This window comes from Parasteatoda tepidariorum, chromosome 1 (genome assembly GCF_043381705.1).
Source record: "Parasteatoda tepidariorum isolate YZ-2023 chromosome 1, CAS_Ptep_4.0, whole genome shotgun sequence".
NCBI classification, from domain to species: domain Eukaryota; kingdom Metazoa; phylum Arthropoda; class Arachnida; order Araneae; family Theridiidae; genus Parasteatoda; species Parasteatoda tepidariorum.
The window spans coordinates 62,415,826-62,438,359 of NC_092204.1; the positions used below are offsets into that span (position 1 = coordinate 62,415,826).

Below are 22,534 nucleotides of genomic sequence, written 5' to 3' on the forward strand. Positions count from 1 at the left end.
AGTTAGCATATTTGGAGTCATTTTATAGAACCATTAAGATCGGATCTTCACTTTTTAAGACTACCATTAGGTATTAAATCAAAATTTATTTAGGGTGTTTGTTTTTTTAACACTGTATATTTCATTTATAGGTGGAAAACTAAATGAGGTTTTTCTTGTCCTCAATGGTAAAAAAAATTGCAACGTTATGTCTAGAACCAGCTGGCAGAGTATATTAAAATGTTTTAAACAAGCTTATCTGATTTTAATAAAATGGTATTCTAATTGATTCTAACAGCAAGATGTGAAGAAACTTTTTTATTTCAAAATTAACATTTTGGACACCTACAAAAGTGCTTGCTAATGATAATTTAATAAATGGTGTTTTCTGTTTCATAATTCCTAAATGAAAAATTATGGATTCTTATAACTCAATTTGAAATATTTGCTTGTTTACATATTAAACTACCACGAGTTGAAAATTTAAATTAGATTACCTTTGTTCATCCCATTTGAAACAGTGTAGTAGATGGGGAATGCCTAATAGGATTGCTTCCCTCACTGAAATTTGCAGTAAATATTCTGAAATATTGAATAAGTTTGTACTCTTGAAATTGTTACAATTCAGGGAATTTTCAAATGTGATTAGCCTTTTATCTGTCGAGTTAATTTGATGATTTGGGTGCATGAATTGTCAATTTTTTTATTGCAAAAATCGTATGTTTAGAACATAATAAAATACACTAACTAGTTAAAAATTTATATTTTCAATTACGGGCATAAAAATTAAGACTTTGTAGCCTATTCGCTAGAGGTGGCTACCACTCTGCGTGACATTGGTAAAGTTCGCTTCTAATGGAGCATTATTTTCTAAAAATTAAAAAAGATAAATCATCGATATAATGTTTTATAAAACTGGATGCCATTTTGCAACAAAAAAAATGCTGCGCACTTTGAATAAGGTGCTGTCATCTATCGTTTTAATTCGCATCTAAATTAACTTTTCTCAAGATAGTTTCGAGTTTAAAACAGCTGATATATATTCAGGTATATACGATGCGCTAAATTACCCCCGAGTAATTGGCGATCGAAATGGTCTAGGCCAGGGGTGTCAAACTCGCGGCCCGAGATGAACATTTTTGCGGCCCAGTCAATATATCGGACACAAAGTAAAAATAAATTAGAAAGGAAACTAGCATATAAAATTATAATATACTTTATTTATAAACTATTCGGATCATTTTAAATTGTACACGCGAAAATGTAACATTTCTAATTGGCTTGCGGCACCTGCCCTTCCAGGGATACTGCATCGTATCAAAAATACGCAGAAAAAATTTCTAATCTTAGAACAGAATTTGAAACAAGGTTTAAAGATTTTAATTCTTTGGAAGTCAAATTTTGTTTGTTTTCTTCGATTTTCTCAATAAATATAGACTCAGTACCCAGTTATATGCAAATGGAAGTGATTGAGATTCAGTGCGACTCAAATTTGAAGGCAAAATTCATTGAAGTGGGTGTGCCTAAATTTTACGAATATTTACCGGCAAGGTTTGAAAATACTCGAAAATTCGCATATGAAACTATTACCATGTTTGGAAGTACTTAACAGTGTGAGCAATTATTTTCTGTTATGAATGGAAATAAATCTCCTGTCCGAAATCGTATTAATAACGCTCACGTTGGGTCAATTTTGAAAGTAGTCTCGGCCAATAAAATTTCTCCCGACACAGGAGAGATAGTAGCAGGGAAGAGATGTCAAGTATCAAACAATAATTTAACTTTATATATGTTTATTACAATGCACGATTCAAAATAAAAATATTTGTTTCTATGGACATTGATTTTTTTTTTTTGCGGCCCACCTAAAGTTAAGCACTGTTTACTTGGCCCAAGTTAGCTTTTGAGTTTGACACCCCTGGTCTAGGCTATGCTACAGGTGGCGTAGAGTAGAACTCTCTACTGATGCATGCTTTCATCATTAGCGTGTAGAGAGTCATAGAAAAAAGAAGTGTGTTACTTTCTGTCTTGTTTTTCAAATAGATTAAAATCTTTTAAGATAGGATCTGAAAACTATATTACACATAGTTCTAAAAGAAAGTCTCGTGGGAATTTTTAACAATTAAATAAGAAAAATACTAAAGTACATTCTTATGCAACTGAAATAGGAGATGATGGAAGGGAGAAGGGCCAAAGGATTCTCCCCAGACATTTAGGAACACCAGTGCTGTGTCAGAGATTATTTCGGTCATGACAGTTCAAAGGTTGAAAACTATTGCACATATTTTAATCAAATTGGATTTCTGAACATATTTTATTAAACAAAATATTTTGATGCATTCTTTCACTTTGGTTTCTCGAGCGAGAGAACAATAGGATTGTAATATAACACACCTAAAAATGAATATTAGTTCAAACTGAATAAATTGACTTCCTATCTGAATTATCATAAATTAAATCCAAATCAACATAATCCGTATTTGAGAAAATTTTAAATCAAATTACAAAATTGTTATAGGGCAAGACTATTTTTGTCTTGTTAATAAAGACTTAAATTTATACAAATCAGATTGCCGCTAACGGTTTTGTCTTCCAATCACAGAATGCTTGTATTTTGTCATCAAATAAAAGTGTTTATTTCGTGTCACTTGCAAGGGTATACTTTCTACATGCACAGTAAAGAGCTAATTTTAACGGGCTTAGAAATTAAAACTTTGAAAAAGATTATGGGTTGCAAGAGGTATTTTGTTGTATAAGAAATATAGCAACATATAAGATTGGTATTAAGGAAATCCTGTATAAGCAGCAATATCAAGCTTCTGACAACAGAAAAGCACCACAACGGTTTTATTGGAAAACAAAGTAAAATATTTAAAATTTACAAAACTCTGAGCAATAGGAAACATACAGAATTTTTTTTTTAAATTATAAGTGAAAGAACATGTTTGAAATGAAATATTCAATCGTCGCTTTTGTTTAAATGTTTTTAGACATAACACCATTAAAAGGAACATACAAGTAAAAAAAATCAAAACAATAAAAGATTTCAGTTTATTAAAACATAATGTAAAAGTTCACTGTACAAATGCAGTAGCAGGTGAACAAATTTTGCTACAATTGTATATACTGAGAAATAACTGTTTAATATTGCACTTTTAATACCTAAAATACAAAAGATATTGCCAAGGAATTTATTTCAGTGGTAGGATTCAAACGATCAAGATAAGATAAGATTCACAGAGAAAGTATCAAATTTTAGTTTTAAATTGCAAAATCCACAAAGGAACTAATTTTCTTACAATCATAAGATTTAATTAGTGATGCTTCAAAATGCTATCAATCAAGAAAATAAATTGGTACAAAATTATTGTAAAACACATTTGTTAATTAATGCCTGCGCTAAAAGAAAAATTATAAACTTAATTTTTAAAAAAATTATTAATATAATATAGTGCCTTTTTTAAGAAATCAATACTTAATTGAATAAAAATTTAAGATTTTTTTATACACTTAAATTAAAAATACCTTTCAATCGATACAAAGGAGATTTTAACTTAATAACTTTTGATTTATTGATTCGGTTTCCACAACTTCATCTTAGTATTTTGAGGGCCTATCCTTAAATAAATAAAAAATCGGATACAAACTAATTTTCTCACTAAAATTCAATTTTTTTGGACTGATTTGGATTTTTGATGCTAAAATTATTGAGAATAGCGGCAATTTAGAAAGCATGGTCCCAATAGTTTAGACAAAAGTTGAGTGGTCAAAAGTTCAGTCCCAACTAATTAATTACAATTTTTGCACATTTCTCATATCTCTGAAACTACTTAAGAGAATCTAAAAAAACTTTTATGCAAAATATAATTTTTATGGTTAGAAAATTTTTGAATTATAAGGTATACAAAGCTTTATTTTATTTTCAACTAGGTAAGTACAAAAAAATGAGCACATTAAGAAAGGAAATTTCAAAAAAATCAAATTTCTTAAATTTCGTTCCACAAGGACAATTTAAACCCAGTCCCTTTAAATTCTAGATTTTAGCAGCTAAAAATTACACTAATTATAATTACATTAATATTTGCATCCATTACAATTCAAAAACTTTTCAGATCCTAACAATGGTAAAAAATAATAAATAAATTCAAAAATGTATTTTTACATTGACTTTACCATATCATCTTTAAATATACAAGTTTTATAATTATATCCAAAAATTTTTTAGATTCTCTAAGGTAGTTCCAAATTTATGACACAACAAAAAGAAAAAAAAGATATACTGACATAAGGACGGGAAAATTTCTACTGCTCTTCTGTCTAAACTATATTGACCATATCAAAATTTCAGCTATCCTTGATTTGATTGTCAAGAACTAAAGTCCATTGAAAAAGAAATATCTTTATTTAGAGAATGTACGTTTTAGTTTAACAAAATTTGTTTTGTAGGTTCAAATATATATAAGAAAAAGCTGAAATTTCACCTTGAATAGACTGTCAGCAAAGGAATTAAATTGCACCATAAAAATGGACAACAATAACACATATGTAACAAAAATATAGAAAGAAAATGTAAACAAACGTAAAAATAAAACTTGTTCTAATAAGGTATAATGTTCTTATTAATTGAAACAGCTAAAATTCCATAAAAGGATGACCAATAATAGTTATACAAATTTTCATTGGGATATTCTAAAACAGTCATATAAAAACCATGCAAATGTATAGACTGTCTGATTAAAATCCTAAAAAGCTGAAAACTTTGATTCTTTTAAAAACATAAACTATTTGAATATCATACACTAATGAAGAGCCTGGTTTTAATATTACAGAATATTTTGCTTTACAGTGTTATACTAAAATTTTAATAATTCAAAAAATTCCAAAACCGACTCTTTATTTGTTTGTATTTTTAAACAAATAGAACTATTATTTTTTCGACTACTATCCTTTTTGATAATTATTTTAAAAGGTTATTAACATTATTAAAAAATCACATAAAAGGTATTAACATTATTTAAGAAAATTCAGTTGTACAACCTCATGTGAAGGATTGGGAAATTATTTAAAGTTGCTTTAAAATAAAGTAACATGCTGTTTTAAACACACTGATATAAGTTTGAATTTGTATAATTTATTGGGTAACCTTTAAAAAGAATGAACAAGAAGTTTTGTAAAATATGAAAACAAAAATAATAAAATGAGTATAAAATACAAAACTAATTAAAAATACATCATTGATAATTGTTTTTGTATAATTTACAAATAAAAACAAATTTTTATCATAATGAATTAAAAATAGTAAAGCCAGTAAGAAAAAATAACGATTACAAATTGATGCTATCTAACATAATAAATTATTAAATTTAAATAATGAAAGTTTAAATTAAATGTTACTCAATCTCAAACTTCAAAAATATGAATCTGAATAATTGGGCATTTGTATGGCATGTTCTTTTCATAGAAATGGATTAGGAACAAACTGAGTAATACATAACTAAATACTCAGAAAAACTGCATAAGGACGACAGGAAGTTTTATAGGGGAACAAAAAACGGATTTATTACAAGAACTAAAAGAAAGTCATTACTTTCAGAAGACTTTACCAGAACAATGTCTATATAATATATATACTTATCATTATAGTGTAGTAATAAAAAAAGTTTTTTATAAGAGTTATATGAACATAAAATCCAACTGAATTAAGCAAAATTATTTCGACTAGTAACTACATTTGTTAAAAATATTTTGTTGATTTGAGAAAAAAAAAACATATTTTGCAACACATTATAAAGAAAAATAAGGTTGACAGAAGCATGAAAATAAAGAACAAATGCCAGTATGTGTGTCACCTTTTCTAAAACCATTAATATGAAATTGCTAAGCTGCCACTAAGTTAAATTGAAAAATATAGTTAAGTTTCATTATTTATGCAAGTAATTCAAACGTACCTAAATTACAATAAAAATAAATGATTGATAAACTAGATAATATAACTCTTGGTGGTTAAATATAGTATATTGAATGGAAATACTGAAAAACAATTGTTTGAAATTAAAGTGTGAAAAAATTTATACATTTATGTAGTTTATTATGCAATTATACGATTATTTATAAGTGAATTGTACAATTAGGAATTTACTTAAATTTATTATACTATTACGAATTTACTTAAATTTCTATCTTTAGGAAAAAAATGAACTGTTATAACAGTTATCTGATACAAGTAATTATAAAAAAAAAAACATTTATCAAAATAAGATACTATGGAAAGGATTAATACAACATGAAATAAATGGGCCTTACAGTTAAAAGAAATTATTAAATTTAATTCTCACAATTAAAAAGAGCAACAACAAAAAATGCTTTACTCTTCCTATAGAAAGCATAATTTTAAAAAAGTTTTTATAATATTAAGATCTTGTTGAGCCAAATACATTACAACTATAATGTTTGATTAGATATTCAGTCAAATATACATTTAATTAATTTTTAATAACAGATATAATTATTAATTCAGAAAGTTTTGAAGGCTACTATAAACTGAGGTTTTAGGTCATAAACCTAGAGTTTCTTCATAAAAGAAATGAAATCTTCCAATATAAAAGGCATGTAAAAAATTTTATTTCTAACCAAATAATTTTGCTAATGTGTTTCATTACACTTGATTTCTGATAAATAGCGAAATAATAATTTTTTTTTTAATATTTCAATGGCAACAGTTTTCCATATACTAAATGAATTTTGTTTTGAAAAGCTATGCATGCCTTGCAGCTCTCTGAGGTTTTTGTTTACAACAAGTATCTTTATTTCAACAACAATAAAAAATTAATGAATGTATAAAAATCATTCAGTATTAAGGCTGATTCCATTTCACTTAGCAAGCCAATATAGAAAATTACGTTCAAATAATAAAATCTATTATTGCATTGATTTCATAGTAAGAAAGAAAGCACGTTTAACAAGCTTCTTTTTATAAAACATTAGTAAATACTTAGAAATTATTTCAAATTTATGCTGATTGCTTTTCATTTAGAAGGCCAATATGAAAAATTATATATACAAATCATAATAAAAGAAATTATTGCATAAGTTTCAAAGAAAGAAAACTAACACATTAAATAAACTTTTATTTTTTACATATATATTCTTGAATGAATTTGAAAGAAAAAAACATGTTATTAAGTAAAATAAAAAAAGGAAAATAAGTTCTAAAAGAAAACATTTTAAAGCCTTGATGTACAATCAGAAATTCCTTAACAACAATAAAATTCATAAAGGCAATCTGATATGACACAATGAAAATTCAATTTAGCTGAATTTCGAAGTCTAACTTTGTTATTGTATTAAATCTCTCAGTAAAATATCATTCAAACATAATGAATTTTGAAAAATCTACAATATAGACACAGCAGTGATAAACCTGTACATTAAAAAACGTCAAAATTACTACCCTACTTTCTTTCTACTAGTATATACAATAGAATGTTATTAATACATTCATGAAATCTACAGAATACTTTCAGAAAGAGTAGCAAAAAGTTTCATATATACAATTTAATAATACATAAAATTTCTACTGCTTTGATTTTAGCTGTCTATTAAGCCCCTATAATGACTGGACTATGCATTAGAATGTTAAATATATTTACAGTCAACAACTAAATAGGAAGTATTTTTGAGCTCTTTGATTAAAACAAATTTTCTTTTCTTTTTATAAAAAAAGCACCATGGAAGATAAATGCTATAAATATTATTAAATTACATCCACATATACTTATAAAAAAATATTTAATTTTAACATAAATAATATTTCAAGATTATGCATTTTTCATATTCCATGTTACTTTAAATAACAATTTGAAAGAATGTATTTTCAGCCCAGCTGTTGTATCATTCGTAAATGACATATATATAGGTACAATCAACTAAAAAATTATGAACAATAAACACAAATTTTTTAAAAAAAAAAGCATTTTTAAAAGAAATATTTACAAATTCTGAATAAAAAAGATCACAATAATTTATTTGATATTAAATTAAAAGGAAAAAGATTTCAATAAGAAGCATCACAGATAAAAAGTCATACATGTATGACATCATCTAGAACAAAATCCCTATTTTCATCATTTTGTTCATTGGAAACTGGAGTTGAAATATTGGCACTTGTAGATGATAGATGACAGGAATTCACTTTTGAACCATTCATGGAATTTAATTGATCCAGATTTCCATTTAAAAGAGCATTAGAAAATTCTATATCTGATTGTTCTGATAGTAAGCACATAGATTTTGCACGAGGAGGTTCTATTTGAGAAAAATAAAAGTAAGTAAAAATCGATGAATTAACAAAATATTAAAGGTAATAATTAAAAAAACAGTGATTGCTATGGTCCAAATTTTTATGATATTTGAAGATCAAAGCGGAAGCGTCCATTTTTCACAAAAATGACAAATAAATCTGAATCACAGCTTTGCTTTAATGTACATAAACCATAATTTCCCCAAGGTCCTCATTTGCATTTTTTGCTTTTATGAATTAATTTTTCCCCCTTTTTGGTGTACTTTTTGAGTTTAATAAAAGCATTTTTGAGACTTATAGGTATTTTTTATAGTACGATATTTTCTTTTTGACATGTTAGTGTATTTTTAAATTTTAAAATTTTTAGATAATTTTGAAAAAGTAGTGACAGTTATTGCCTCTCCTGACATGCTGTAAAAACAAAAATAAATTTTTGTGGGAGGATGAGAATAATCTCATATAATTTTAGATTTTTATATATTTTGACATTCTGTATCCCATTTCATAAATTTGTTTGTTATTTATTTTTACTTTTTCAAATAAAAAGTTTTCAGGCAAAAGTATAAAATGATTTGAAGACATTTAATATCGATACTTAATTATTATAAAATTTTTTAACGAAACTTAATAAAATCAGTTACTTTTTCAAAATTGAAAAAGCAAAAAAGGTATCATTACAATTATTCAAGAGAATTACGAAATATTCATTAATAAAATTTGGCATATTTGATATTTAAAATCAAACTTTTCAGGGTCATCTGTTTTTCAAATTAAAGTTATTTATTTAGTTTTTGTCTAGTTATACTTTTCTTCCAGTTGTTCCACAGTTTATATTTGTATATGTTAAAATTTAATATTGTATAGAAATAAGAAATTTTATTATCTTAAAAACAAAAACACAGGTGCGAAAATGGAAGGATAAATTAAGAAAAAATGAAGCGAAATTAACTTGAGAAAAGGTAAAAGAGAATCCAGATGTATGAAATTAACAGATAAAGTAAAGAAAGTGTTGAATACTACTTTTAATAAATGATATAAAAGAGAAACAATAAGATTGAAGAATATCCCTTCTATAAGTCATTTTAATATACAAAAAAAATAACTATCACTTAACTTTTATGAACCTTTCAAGCGATTTTAATTATTTATTCTTAAAATCTATTAAATTCAAACTATTACTTCTGTTACTCATTTTAATACGCAAAAAAGTGGTGCATCACATAACTGTACAAACTTTAATGAATCTTCCAAAAGATGTTAAGATTATTTTTTAATTCCGTTAAATTCTACCATTAATGTAGCAATTTTTATAAATCTTAGATCAAGCAGCTCCTCTTTTTATAAACTTACAAATGTAAATTTTTTTTAAAAAAAAAGAATAAGAAAAATATATGCAACATATATGTGTAATGCTACAGAAAACAATAATGTATTTGTTATAATTTTAGAAATAAAAATTAGTATTAAATAAAAAAATATATTTAGCTACATTGTTACTTAGTACAATCTACTTACTTAAAAAATCTCTGTCAGGTTCCGGAAGCTTTAAAATAATGTTTGAAAAATTATAAAATAATGCTAGATAGAATAAATAGATAAAGACAAAAAAGTTATTCCAATTGAGATAAGAAAGAAAGATTTTGATACATAGTGGAAAGTGCTATTTATACAATAAAATTGGATAGGCAACATTAAATGTAAAACTACTGCTACCTTAAATTTGGGAGTTTGATTACACTAGCCCCCCATTTATTTTTGATTATTAGAAACAACATCCACTCGTGCTGAACTATTCAACTCGGTTATTAAACTAAATTTTAGTTCTAACAGTTGGTGTTAACTGTACAAAGCAAAACTCAGGTGGTATTGTGGAAAAGAAATAGAGAGGTTAAGATTAATATTTTTAAAATTTTTTATTTTTATATAAAGCTTATTGTACCAGTTTTTAAGAGTTGTAATTATTTTATGTAGGGGTATTCCTTTATAGTTTATTATTTTTCAAACTTCTTTAAAAAATGATTTGGTGTAAACAGGGATGAGAGTAGTCAGAAAGCAAAAAAGAGGAAATCCAAGAACGAATATATATATATAATCACATGCACAATTTTAAAATCTTGTGTATAAGTATTAGAATATTAGATTTTAAATCACATGAATATGAAACTCGATATTGGATTTCAAAAATGCAAAAATACAAATCATGATGCGTAATTTTTAGATCGCGTAAATACGAATAATGATGCATAATTTTGAAATTGCGTGAATATGAATCCCAATGTCTAATTTTTAAATCATATACGAAAATCGATGTTTGATAGTACAACCGCATAAACGAATCACGACATTGGATTTTAAATTCTTTAGAAATAAAATTTTATTGCGATTTACAAAAATTTCGACTTTTAAACCTCATAAATAAGAATCGCAATGTACAATATTTAAATTGCGTGAATAAGAATCGAAAAGAGAAGCAGCGACGTCTGAATTACGAAAATATAAGCTATCCGGAGGGCAGGAAAAATGCGGAAAATCTTATTTTCTGTGCACAAAAGCGGAGAAAATAGCTAAAATAAGAAAAAATGTGGAAGGCTAGAGGCTACGTAGTTTGAATTTTCTGTTTATCTTTGAAAATGTTAAATAAATATAATTATTTTATTTTAACGGCTGAATTTTCTGAAAAAGCAGAATATTTATTAAAAAAACTTAAACTTTTAGAGAATCGGAATTTTTGATAAAATGGCAGAAATTTGAGAGACAAAAGCGGAAAAATCTCATCCCTGTGTAAAAAAAAATGGGGAAAAATGTAGTCTTAAAAAATAAATATTGTGTTATAACAAAATAAAAAATTGAAATCTTCCATTACTCTCAAAAATGGCAACTGGTTCATTTTATTAATTTATTGTTTCGAATATTCTTTGCTCAATTCATGTTTTGTGACTCAATTAATTGTATAAAACTCAGAAAAATCTAATGAATAGTAATATGGAGGGAAAATTAATAAAACTTTCTAGAATATTCAACTTGTTTGCATTTTACCTTGATATACTGAGCATAAGGATATACTGGAAAATTATTTTCTTTACTTTTGATTTTAGGAAGCTTGTTAATTGCTTACACTTAGTTAAACCAATAGAATGAGCGGATTGCATTCTATAAGTTCTGATTCCTAGAAAAACAAATAACTCTTTTCCACTTTTATTTGCCTTTTGAGAATAATTAGAAGGCATTACAGGCATTTTTCCTCCCCCAATAGACATTTTATCAGTAACTGGATTTCAGAATAACCCCGTTCATCTTATAATTCATTTTATTTCCTGCGACTGCTAAATTTAGTACGTTATTTTTCACCTCCCATTTAAGTGATTACTGATTGTTTACAATGCTCAATTTATAAAATAGGAAACAAATATGCTACAAATTAGGAAATCAGAAAAACTACATGAATTGAAAAAGAGAGAAATTAGATAATCAATATTTTATTAGGTTATAATAAAACATTAGCAACTAGCAATTAAAGGAATAAAGCAATGTTAGAAATATCTTCTATTGAAATGAAAACTTAAAGCAGCAAGCAAAAAAGTATATATTTCTTAGTGCCTAAATTGTTTGGCACTACTAAAAGGATATTTTTATTCCAGTCTCTTTAACCCAATCTCTAACTGTTATGTTTTGTACTTCTAATATATTATTCTTCATTGCATTTTATCAAATTATGATAGTAATTATTTAAGTATAAGGAGAATATGTATTTTAAAGTTCACATATGAGCAATTACTTAAGTACAAACAAATTCTTTAATAATTATCAATATAATGCATGTTAGCAGTCAGTAGTGATTTTTGTTTTGTTGGAAGACACTAATATTAAAAAGTTATGTTTTCCCCCAGCAAAAAATAAATAAATAAAATAAAATAAATTTTAAAAAAATAATAAAAACTGACAATATTTGCACACAAAATACCTTTGTCATTATCTGTTTCAGATACATTGCTTTGAGTTGATTCTGCAATTGGACTAACAGCTTTGGGGGATTCTCCATCATTAACATTCGAAAAATCACCTGCAAATTAATATAAATTAATAAGTACTTTAGACCAGTGTTCCCCAACCCTCGGTCCGTGGATCAAATGGTACCGGGCCACCCATTTCATTGAAACTGAATTTATATTCCTAGGTTTATTCCCCAAATTAAAAATATCTGTGTTACATTAAAATTTTATTTATTTAAAAAAAAGGGTAGCAACCAGAACAAAGCAACGGAATAAACTGGACATAAGCAACACACTTCAGGTGTCATTGTCAATGAATACCCCAGATGGAACCATTTTATTGCAAAGAAACAAGCTCATAGCTCTAATTTTTTTAACGTTCTAATATGTTAAATCACTTTATATTTATTTTGTGGTGTAACTGTATTATCTAACCAACATTTGCGTTNATCAAATTTAATAAATCAAAAATATAAACAATCAACGCCCCCCCCCAAGCGGGCTGCGGTGAAATTATCAAACGTTGACAGGTCCGCGGTGATAAAAGGAACATTGCTTTAGACATATACAGAATTTTTTTAATATTATAATGCATTCTAACCAACATATATTTACATTTAATAATTAACCACTCAGGGGTCGGTCCAGGTTGAATTTACTACCATTTAGCGGTACCTTCACAAATTCAACTTTAGGAAAAACGGTAGTTTCACAAAATACTTCTTCTTAAAATTTTATTTTTTTATCTCTTAAGAAACAATAAATCCCTATTTTTACCATATTTTTGTGTTGATTTTTTAATATATTTTTTAATTTTTCACAAATTATGTTTAAATATTCGCAAAATAGGTACCTCTCAGAAAAGCCTAGACAGACCCCTGCCACTACTTCTTTGTATACAGTTTAAATCAAAAGTTTTGCAACAGTTATTACTACAAAAGATCAATTTAGAAACAAACTAGTTTCATTAAAACTGTCACAGATTTATTCGATTAATCAAAAAGAAAATATTTTGTACCAATATGTAAAAAATTTAAAAAAATGAATCTATTGCTAAAAAATAAATTAGTTTTAATACTCTTTGGAATTGAAATTTGCTTCATAATATAATGCAAGCAAAATATAGCATGTAGCAAAAGAAGAAACTATATTGACTAATAATCATTATACTAATAATGCAAAAAGTGAATATCAGAATAGTGATAAAATTATATCAACATCAAATATCATTCAATAAGTCATTACTTACAAAAAAAATTATTTTTAACTAATGATGAACAAACTAGAAAACATTTCCTCAATATATCAAAAAATTAAAATATTTTAAAAAAATATTAAAAAAAACTGATTTTGTTTAAAGGGAATGGAAAATAATTCAGATACAAGCCTGATTATAGTAAGGAAGATTTTTTCTGATAATTGTCTGGTTATAATAAAGAATGTATACTTTTATTTTTATTTTCTATATTTAGAAAATATCAAGCAATAAAAAAAGTTTGCAAAAAGTTATTAGTTTTCAGAATTTTCTTACTCTTGAAGAATCAAAATTAAAAAGTTAGAAAATAAACTGCACTGTGAAAGCTTAGTGTCTGTTATCATACCTGATAATCTCATTTCTGCAGTACCACCAACAGATTTTGGCCTTGGCTTTGGAGCGATGGGAGGAGGTGGTTTAAATTTGAGATTTGGAGTTAACCGTCCACCCGGATCCAATAGAGGAGAGCCTGAACAACAAAAAAAAAACAGTTAAAATCATTGTGTGTAATGATGTCCAAAAAAAGCACATTGGACATTTATAAGAGAACAATTTTGAAAAATTAAAACAAAATGTTGGTAGCAAAATTTATCTAAATTTAATCACCCTTCTGAATTTTGACATCTTTCCAACACAAACAAAATATTAAAAAAAATCTGAAAATATTATATAAAATAATTTTAAAAGCTATGATTTCTTTTCGAAATGGGGATAATAATTATATTTTTGTCTTCTTAAAACAAAAAGCGTAAGAAGCATCATTTTGAAGATGAGAGGCCTGCCTTTTCTATCATAATAGAAATTGAAGAACCTCATTATTGTTGATTTAGGCTCACATAAAAAGGATTAATAAAAAAAGTGACAGCCATTTGCAGAAATATAACAATACATTATCAAAAAAAATTTATAAACGCAGGGTGCGTAGCCAAACCTTTCAACAAAAAATAAGCACCTTTGAAGTACTTTTTAAGCACTATATACATTAACAAAATGCAAACTAATTTTCAAAGACTTTAGATGATCATGAGAAAATAATTAGTTTCTGACAAAGAACTCTTTTCTCGATTATAATAGCCTTTATAAAATGATCAAGAGATTTTTCAGTTCGCTGTCAGAGGGTGGAAAATGAAGTTTGAAATGGAGAATATCTTGCGAGATGCAATAGAGTTGCTTATAAGAAAGCAATATTCTCACCGAACCCAGCTCAGTAGACGCACATACGTACTCGCAAGTAATTCATCAAACATGTACAATTATTGGCCCTTTCATATACTATGGACCAAAGGTATGCCGAAATGAATTGTGAAAACATTGAATAGAACAATGTGAAAAGCATGCTTTTGCATAATACGCAAAATCAACATAGTAAAGAAAAAATCTCCAAAAGGGAAAATTAAGCGCTTTTTAAAAACAATCCATGAAAAAAGCACCTTTAAGGGCTTTTAAATAACAAAAATTGAAAATGAGCACCTTTAAGCACTTTTTAAAAACGCTACACACCATGAAACCTACTAATTACAAACAATAAAGATAGTCTACTAATTGTACAGGCAATAAAGACCACATACTAGTCATACTGCTAATAAAGAACATGCATACTTTTATTGATCAAAACTTTCATTCACCTGGTGTGGAAGTGACAGTAGCAGAATTTGATGACTGTGATGCTGAATCCTCAGTGTTACTTTGCTGTGTATCTGTAGGAGATATTAATGTTTGGCTCAATCCAGTCGGTTTAAGTTTAACATTTGCTAGAATAGATGCACCTTCTGATGTACTAGATAAGCCTTTTTCCTCAACTGTCTGCAAAAAGACATATTTTTTTTATGTAGAATGTAATGAAAGTAATCATCATAAAATAAGCTAAAAAATAATTACCATAGAACTATGATGAGAAGGTGTTCTTTTCTCTTGGCGAGATTTCATTTCCGCTAACAAAAATGGATTAGAACAATGTAAGGATCCAGGACCAAAACGATCAACTCCTTTAGGCTTTATTAATGACTCATTTGAATCTTCTTTGCTTTCTGGAATTTTAAACATTTATATCTTTATAAATATAGTATTTTTATAAAGCATATACTGTAAATTACAGATTAAGATGAACTCAAATTATGACAAAAAACATGAGATTTTGTGAGGGGGCGGTTAAATGGTACCAACAGTACCTATTATAATCAGTAAATTAACAAAATTAATATGTTTTAATATGACGTACATCTAAAATATTAGTAAAACATTAATAAATGAAATAAAGGAAAATATAAACAATTTATGAAACCAAATTATTTAATTAAATGGATTTTAGGAATATAATTACAAAATTAGATTTGTGAAAAATATTTCAACATTTTATAACCACACTTGATAAGTTCGTTTTTATGGAAGATTAAAGCACAATCCCAACAATAAACAAATAAAATTACAAAAAATCAAAGATTAATATAAAATTTAACATGTTTATAATAAATTTACAAGAGACCATCAAAAGAAAAATTGGAATGATTATAAAGAATATGTCTAACCCTCATCAGTAAGATTGTCAGTTTTCTGGTCTGCCACATTTTCGTCACGAACCAGGAATGAAACAAGTTATCTTTTCCTTCATAAATATGAAAGCTAAACAAGTTTTTTTCTTATCTCCTTCACTTCATTTCCCTGTTCATTCACTCATCTTCTTACTAAACTAATTTTTCCTCATTCCCTAGAGTAATTCTAAGAAAGCAAAGCCCTTCCTCGATTTTCTAGCATTCATTTACACATACTCTATCTCTCTTGTCTCTCCTACATATATGATTCACAATTAATTTTTCTTACCCAAAGTTTATTAGTTTCCAACTAATGTCATAAAATGTGATCTTGTTAACACTGCTGGCTTTAAAAGCAAAAAACGATAAAAGAGTTGAAGTACATTTAGTAATCATTTTATAAATTCATTGACTTGGTTAATATGTTAATGAAATATCCCAATTACAGAAATAAAAATCAATGCCCCAAGTGTTGAACACTAGGACAACTATGAATTAAATCTCACCATCTCTTGAACCGATTCACATAGCAGTTTTTTTATGCAGAAAAACAATCAGAGCTGTACCAATTAAGATTTGCTTATAGAAAATGCTTGTTCAAAAATTTATGAAAATACCACTCATAACTAATTACCTTTATCTCGCTGGCTCCGACCCCCTAGGTGAGGTGATGAAGAATGCAAAGTAATATCACCAATACTAATAGTACTCTTATTTGGTTCTTTCCCACTACTATGGCTAGGCGATGGACTGGAAGATATACCTTTGTCCGTCAAGTCATATGACCGAGATTTATGAATATGGCTAACATCAGGAGATATACGACTAAAAAGACTGCTGATACCTTTCATAAAACTGTAGAACAGGAAAAATGAAGATATAAGAAAACACATAAAAATAAATAAGAGCGCTAGTTTGTAAAAGCATCGATAAAATATTAAATTCTAAAATTTTTACTTATTCAAGCATACATTATAAAAAGCGATCAATTATCTTTGATAAATAGCTTTAAATGCTGGCAAAATAAGTTGTGTTCCTTAAAAAATGAATATTTTTTTAATTAAGGTGCAAATTCATGTAAAACGATTTAATATAATGAGATTTGTAAACAACTACATTATAATAGTGTGTTAATATATAAAACAATGAAAACAATGTGATGCAACTAACTTTTATATGTGAATTTTAATATGTTTAGTTTTATAACTCCACTACAAAGAAGGTCGAGTCACAATAACTCTTCTCCTACCCAAGTTTAAATTCAGTGACTCTTTTTCCATTTTTAATATATTTAAATTCATTGAAAGTGTTAAATTATAAAACCATAATTTAAATAATTAGTATGAGAATACGTATCAGATATTTTTCACGAGATAGGATGGAATGTATATATTTTAAGTTAAAATTTATACAAAATTTTTATAAATATCATGAAATTTAAGATTGTCTGCCACATTTAAACATAGGTTTCACAAACTTGCAAAAATGTCTTAAGTATGCTTGCAAAACTGTTCTAAATATTCTTGCAAAATCAAATGATAAATTTGACTGCATAAAACTAGTTTCATAACTGAAAGAAATATACCTTTTTAACCCATTTTGCTATTTGACATGCATTAATTAATTTTCCTGGACTATTTATAAGTCAATCGTAAAGAAAAAAATGCTAAAAAATTAAAACAAATAAAGTCAATGTAAATCCGAAACCTCTATCTCATAACATTTTACAAGTAGGCACAATTTATTTTTGTTTTGCAATGTGCAACAGGCAAATGTAGTTTATTTATGTGTGTGTTAGTCAACTCATAAATTACTAATATAAATAAACTTAACCTCGTAAATATAAAAATGACCCAAAAGTGCAAGGATGATGTCTTTGCAATTTATCAATAATTCACTACTTGGGAAATTTTTTAAAATATAAACGAGTACTATACATAAAAGTCCTGCATGAACTAATCATAGCCTTTTACAAATGAAATCAGAAAACTGCTTAAGTAAAGTCTTGAAATCATCAAAAATTTACAGAAACTCATTATTAGTAGTGAATTGTCAAGAAGCATTTACTGTTTCTATCACTACGAATGATATTTAAGCAAATAGGGAATCGTAAAACTAATTGACATTCCTTCAACTGTAGCAGACTAAACAGTTAAAGGTGTATCTAAAAATAACATTCAAGAAAGTCAAAAAAGCAATAAAAGAGATAAGAGTTATGGGGTTAACACTCAAGAAAGAGTTAAAGGCAGGAATAATTAATAAGTATGCAGAAAAATTCAAAAGATATATAGTGAAAAATAAATACTCATTGTTACAATTTGTGTTAATATATTTCTTTTTATTGATTATTAGTTTTTTATGATTATTTTCATTGTAAACTAGGATATATCAATCTCCCAATAAATACATGGATTAATATAAATTTATTTGCTTTTAGCCCTTTTTAAAAAATTTTATTTGAGTAATCAGTAGATGAGATGTTCCATACTGTCCTTATTACATATTTTATGAATCCTTATCAAAACTGAAGCCTCAATAAGTTACACATGAAGGGTTGCAAATTAATATTTTAGTCAAGATTTACTTAAGTAGTGAATGAATTTTTAACAATGTAGAGTCATCCTTTTTTTGTCACTATACCTAACATCTCATTTTGATGTCGATTAGTGTGCTTAACAATCCAAAAGCTATAGAAAAATATAGATAAATTTATAGCAAAAGCTACAGAATATGTAATTTTACACTTATTTTTTCACCACTAATAGTTCAGTTTCACTTACACTGGAATATAAAAAGTAAGCTTGCTTTTCTGTACTGATATTAGATTATATAAAAGGAAACAAATTGTGAAATTTTAGTTTAAGAAAACAGCTTGCACATAATAAAGTTTAAAAAGTATATTTTAGGATTCTCAAATTCAGAATAATTTTGTAATAAAACTGTCTTTGAATTTGAATTTTAAATAATTTTTAAAAAATTTCAAGGTTTTTGAATTTTTATAAATGTGTCTCAAAAACTAAAATTTAACATCCAGGCGATTGCAACACAATAAAGTTACATGCTAAAATCACTGTGACATGTACTGCAGCTAAGAAATATTTTGAGATTTTCATTTTAAAAATTAGTATTTCTTTATTATTAAGTAAAAGTAAACCATCAACTAAAGAAATATTTTTAATTTAACCATTCACACTAACAAGCTTGAAAAATTGGTCAGATTCTTTCCTCTTTATTATGTTTAATAAACTTGATTTGATAAATTGAGGAAAAAAATAATTAATGGCTGATATATATTTAAAAACTGCTAAGATGTGTGAACTGCAGGGAGGTTCAATGCCAATATTACAAATTTTTATTTTAATTTTTATAAAAATATCTAATACACTATGTAGTTGTCACATTTTCACAAGAAAATACACCTGAGTTATAGATTTAAAAGGACAAGTTGCCAATAAAATAAATGACACTAGATCAGTTGTAATATTTACTAAAAAAAATTGAGGTAAAAATTAGTTGAAATTAGTTAAGTTGTAGCAACGGTTTATTTTTACTTTTAATTTTATGAAAGTAATATTTCTGAATTTACATTATTTTTACAATAAAATATGCATTATTTTACAGAATTTCGCTTGAACAAACCAACATATCTAAAACATGGTAATATCTGCTATGCTTAATTTTTTTTTTAATGTGTTTTGATGATTAGTTAGGCATGATGGATTAAACATTAGTTTAATCAGTTTATGTAAACATTTTTAAAATAAATAAACTGATTAAGTACCATTAAAAATAACACTTGCATTTTCTCCTCAATTAAACCAGGTTAGTTGAACTTAACAGTAACCTGATAAATATAAATAGTATGAAATAATAAAAATAAAGTAATAATAATAACCTATAATACACTTGTATCAAAAAAATTTGATAGGCAAAAATCCTCAAAACCTATTCTACTTAAATCAAGTCATAGTACTGCTAGGTACTACTGTCTGTCTTACAAATACTTAACTTAAATAAAAATTAAAAGAAAATTTTATTTTGTATCTATCTAGCGAAATTTAAGAAAATATAAATATGCTACAGATTAAAGTTACTTACTAACTTCATACTAAAGATTTCAATTTATTAAACTCTAATCAACAAACCTAGTTTAACTATAACTTAGTTTTACAACAATAGTAATCAATATTACATTTGTCTATCAAACTATATTTGAATCTTACATTGTGTATTTGAATGGTATAAAGGTTCAAATTTGAATATTAAAAACAAAATACTATAAAGATCGCAAAATTTGAATGCTACAAAAATAAAATCCTTAAAGTCCCTAAATTTAATTTTTTTCTAAAACAAAATTGTTTTTCGACTATAAGAAAAGTTTAGTAAAATTTTTCATCAATAATGAAATTCGGATAAAATTCCATATTTGTCAAAATAGTACTTCAGAAAGGTGCCGAAATTAAAAAAAAAATAAAAAAAAGAAGATGATGAAAATAAAAATTAAAAAAAAATCCAAATTTTTAAAAAAAGAAATGTTAAAGATATTTTTAAAGCGCTCTGGTCTTACAAAATATGAACTATAAATCCTTAGGAAAAAGCTAAAATAAATACCACAGAAAGAAGAACCTAAATGGTGATGGCTCGGTCATGTTCTCAGAATGCCCCAGAAGAATATAAGATATGTTGCACTTACCTGAGTCAGGGAAAAAAGTGAGTGAAAGACACGAAACATAACTGTTATAAACATATGGTTTTGGGGAGAGTGAAATGAATTTGAAATACCTAAAGACAATAGGTTTGGCAAGGAAAGTTAGCAAGGAAAGAGCAGGAAAAGGATATTTCCATAAAATTGCTTAGTTTTGTTTCCCAGTGTGATATGCCACAGTAGAATTCAGAAATGTGTATTTTACAGTATAAGTTGCCACAGATAAACTATAAAGTTAAAATAAAATATTGGAATTTTATTTGACTAGCTGTTTATTTAATTTGTATTTTAAAACCAACTCGATGATAAAAATAGTTTTCAAGAGTTGAAATACATTGGCTAAAAAATTTTATTTTTAAATTATATTGTAGGTTAAAAAATAAATGTTATTCGTTAAAAAATATATTTATAATATGTTATTGGTTAAAAAAATATTATGTTTAAATATCTTATAAGTAGGTTGTTTCAAATGAAAGATTTTTCTATTCATTACGTGTTGAAATTGATTGTAAAACTGTTATGAGAAAATGTGAATAAGAATTTTTCTCAAAAATGGCAATATATTACATTTGCTAAATACCTTTACTAGTTAATAATCAATAGCAGTATGCGATTCGGCTGCAAGGCCGTTATGGTTAAGCATATGTGCATTTGATAAACTACAAAAATAAGTACAAAATTTACTTTTTTTTCCAATGACAGAATTAAAAAAAGTTTCCTAGCTAGTTAAAGATTTAATATTTTTAGATAAAATCAGAATCTCTAACATAACTGCAGAAAAAAGGCTGCATTTTTTATTGCAGTTAGTTACAACGTTTCTATTGCAATAAAAACAAAAGTTAAAATAACTCAAAAATTTTCAGTGCAATAATTCATAAATCAACACAATGGTGTAAAGAATGAAATTAAAAAATAAGTTATGAGGATCATAGTAAATGTATGTAGAAATGTAATCCTTTACTCTCATTCAAACAACCAATCAAAATAGGATTGAAACATGCTTAATTAAGAAAAGAAATAAACATGATACAATTTTATTATTTGTATGACTGTGAAGTTTATTATTTACGATATTAGATTTAAAAAATAAAAGTAAAAAATTATGATTATTGCTTATATCAGATAATAATTGTCCACAGCGATTGGTAATGTGAAAGTACCTATAAACGCATGTTTACAACTTAATGTTTACAAAAAATAGTGACTGAGCATAAGTAGTGGGCCATAATTTTTAGAGTCAATTGTTTTCAATGTTAATTTCACTAACATAAAGGAATTCAAGTAACACAATGCTAAATTGTAATTTCTGATACCAACCATGTGTCAGTTGAAAGTAGCAAACATTAGCATATTACTTTAAATTGAGATAACCTTCTTTTGAGCTAAATTCATTTTTTGAAAAAAAATAGAGGTTTACATTGCTTGGTAAGCTCAATATATTTTTACGCAAAATTGAAATATCGATACTCAAATTAATTAGCGTGTGGATTAATGTTTTAAATATATTATAGTGTTTAGTTAGCAGTCTAGGTACTATCGGAAGAAAGTTTTTGTTGATGAACCAGCATATTGCTGATCTACTATATTTTAGTACTTGGTAAAAGGGCAGAGTACTGAAATAAACTGCAATAGCACATTGGGTATGGTCAGTAATAGTGAAAGGAGTGGCAGACCCTTAGTATATCTAATTTCCTTAACTGTTATTAAAATTTTTTTTAAAAAAATAAGGTCAGAAACTTAAATGGAATGGATAAATAGCAGTTTTGCATAAATTTGTTT

At 26.4% G+C, this 22,534-nt stretch overlaps 1 protein-coding gene across 3 annotated transcripts in view; it reads right to left on the reverse strand.

Annotated features, from left to right (window-relative positions):
* Positions 1-7,086: 7,086 nt before the first annotated feature.
* The window catches only part of LOC107441850 (Leucine-rich repeat), a 56,622-nt gene continuing 41,174 nt past the window's right edge, over positions 7,087-22,534 (reverse strand). For 2 of the 3 annotated variants that reach the window (XM_043038765.2, XM_071181093.1), the window contains 6 exons: positions 16,685-16,905; positions 15,401-15,549; positions 15,148-15,325; positions 13,869-13,991; positions 12,240-12,338; positions 7,087-8,283 (listed from right to left, as the gene is read on the reverse strand). In XM_043038765.2, the coding sequence (XP_042894699.1) occupies positions 8,060-8,283; positions 12,240-12,338; positions 13,869-13,991; positions 15,148-15,325; positions 15,401-15,549; positions 16,685-16,905 (994 nt within the window). In that variant the 3' untranslated portion in view covers positions 7,087-8,059. Of the gene's footprint in view, positions 8,284-9,793; positions 9,822-12,239; positions 12,339-13,868; positions 13,992-15,147; positions 15,326-15,400; positions 15,550-16,684; positions 16,906-22,534 lie in introns of all 3 variants that reach the window. The other variant, XM_071181096.1, reaches the window with a different exon arrangement.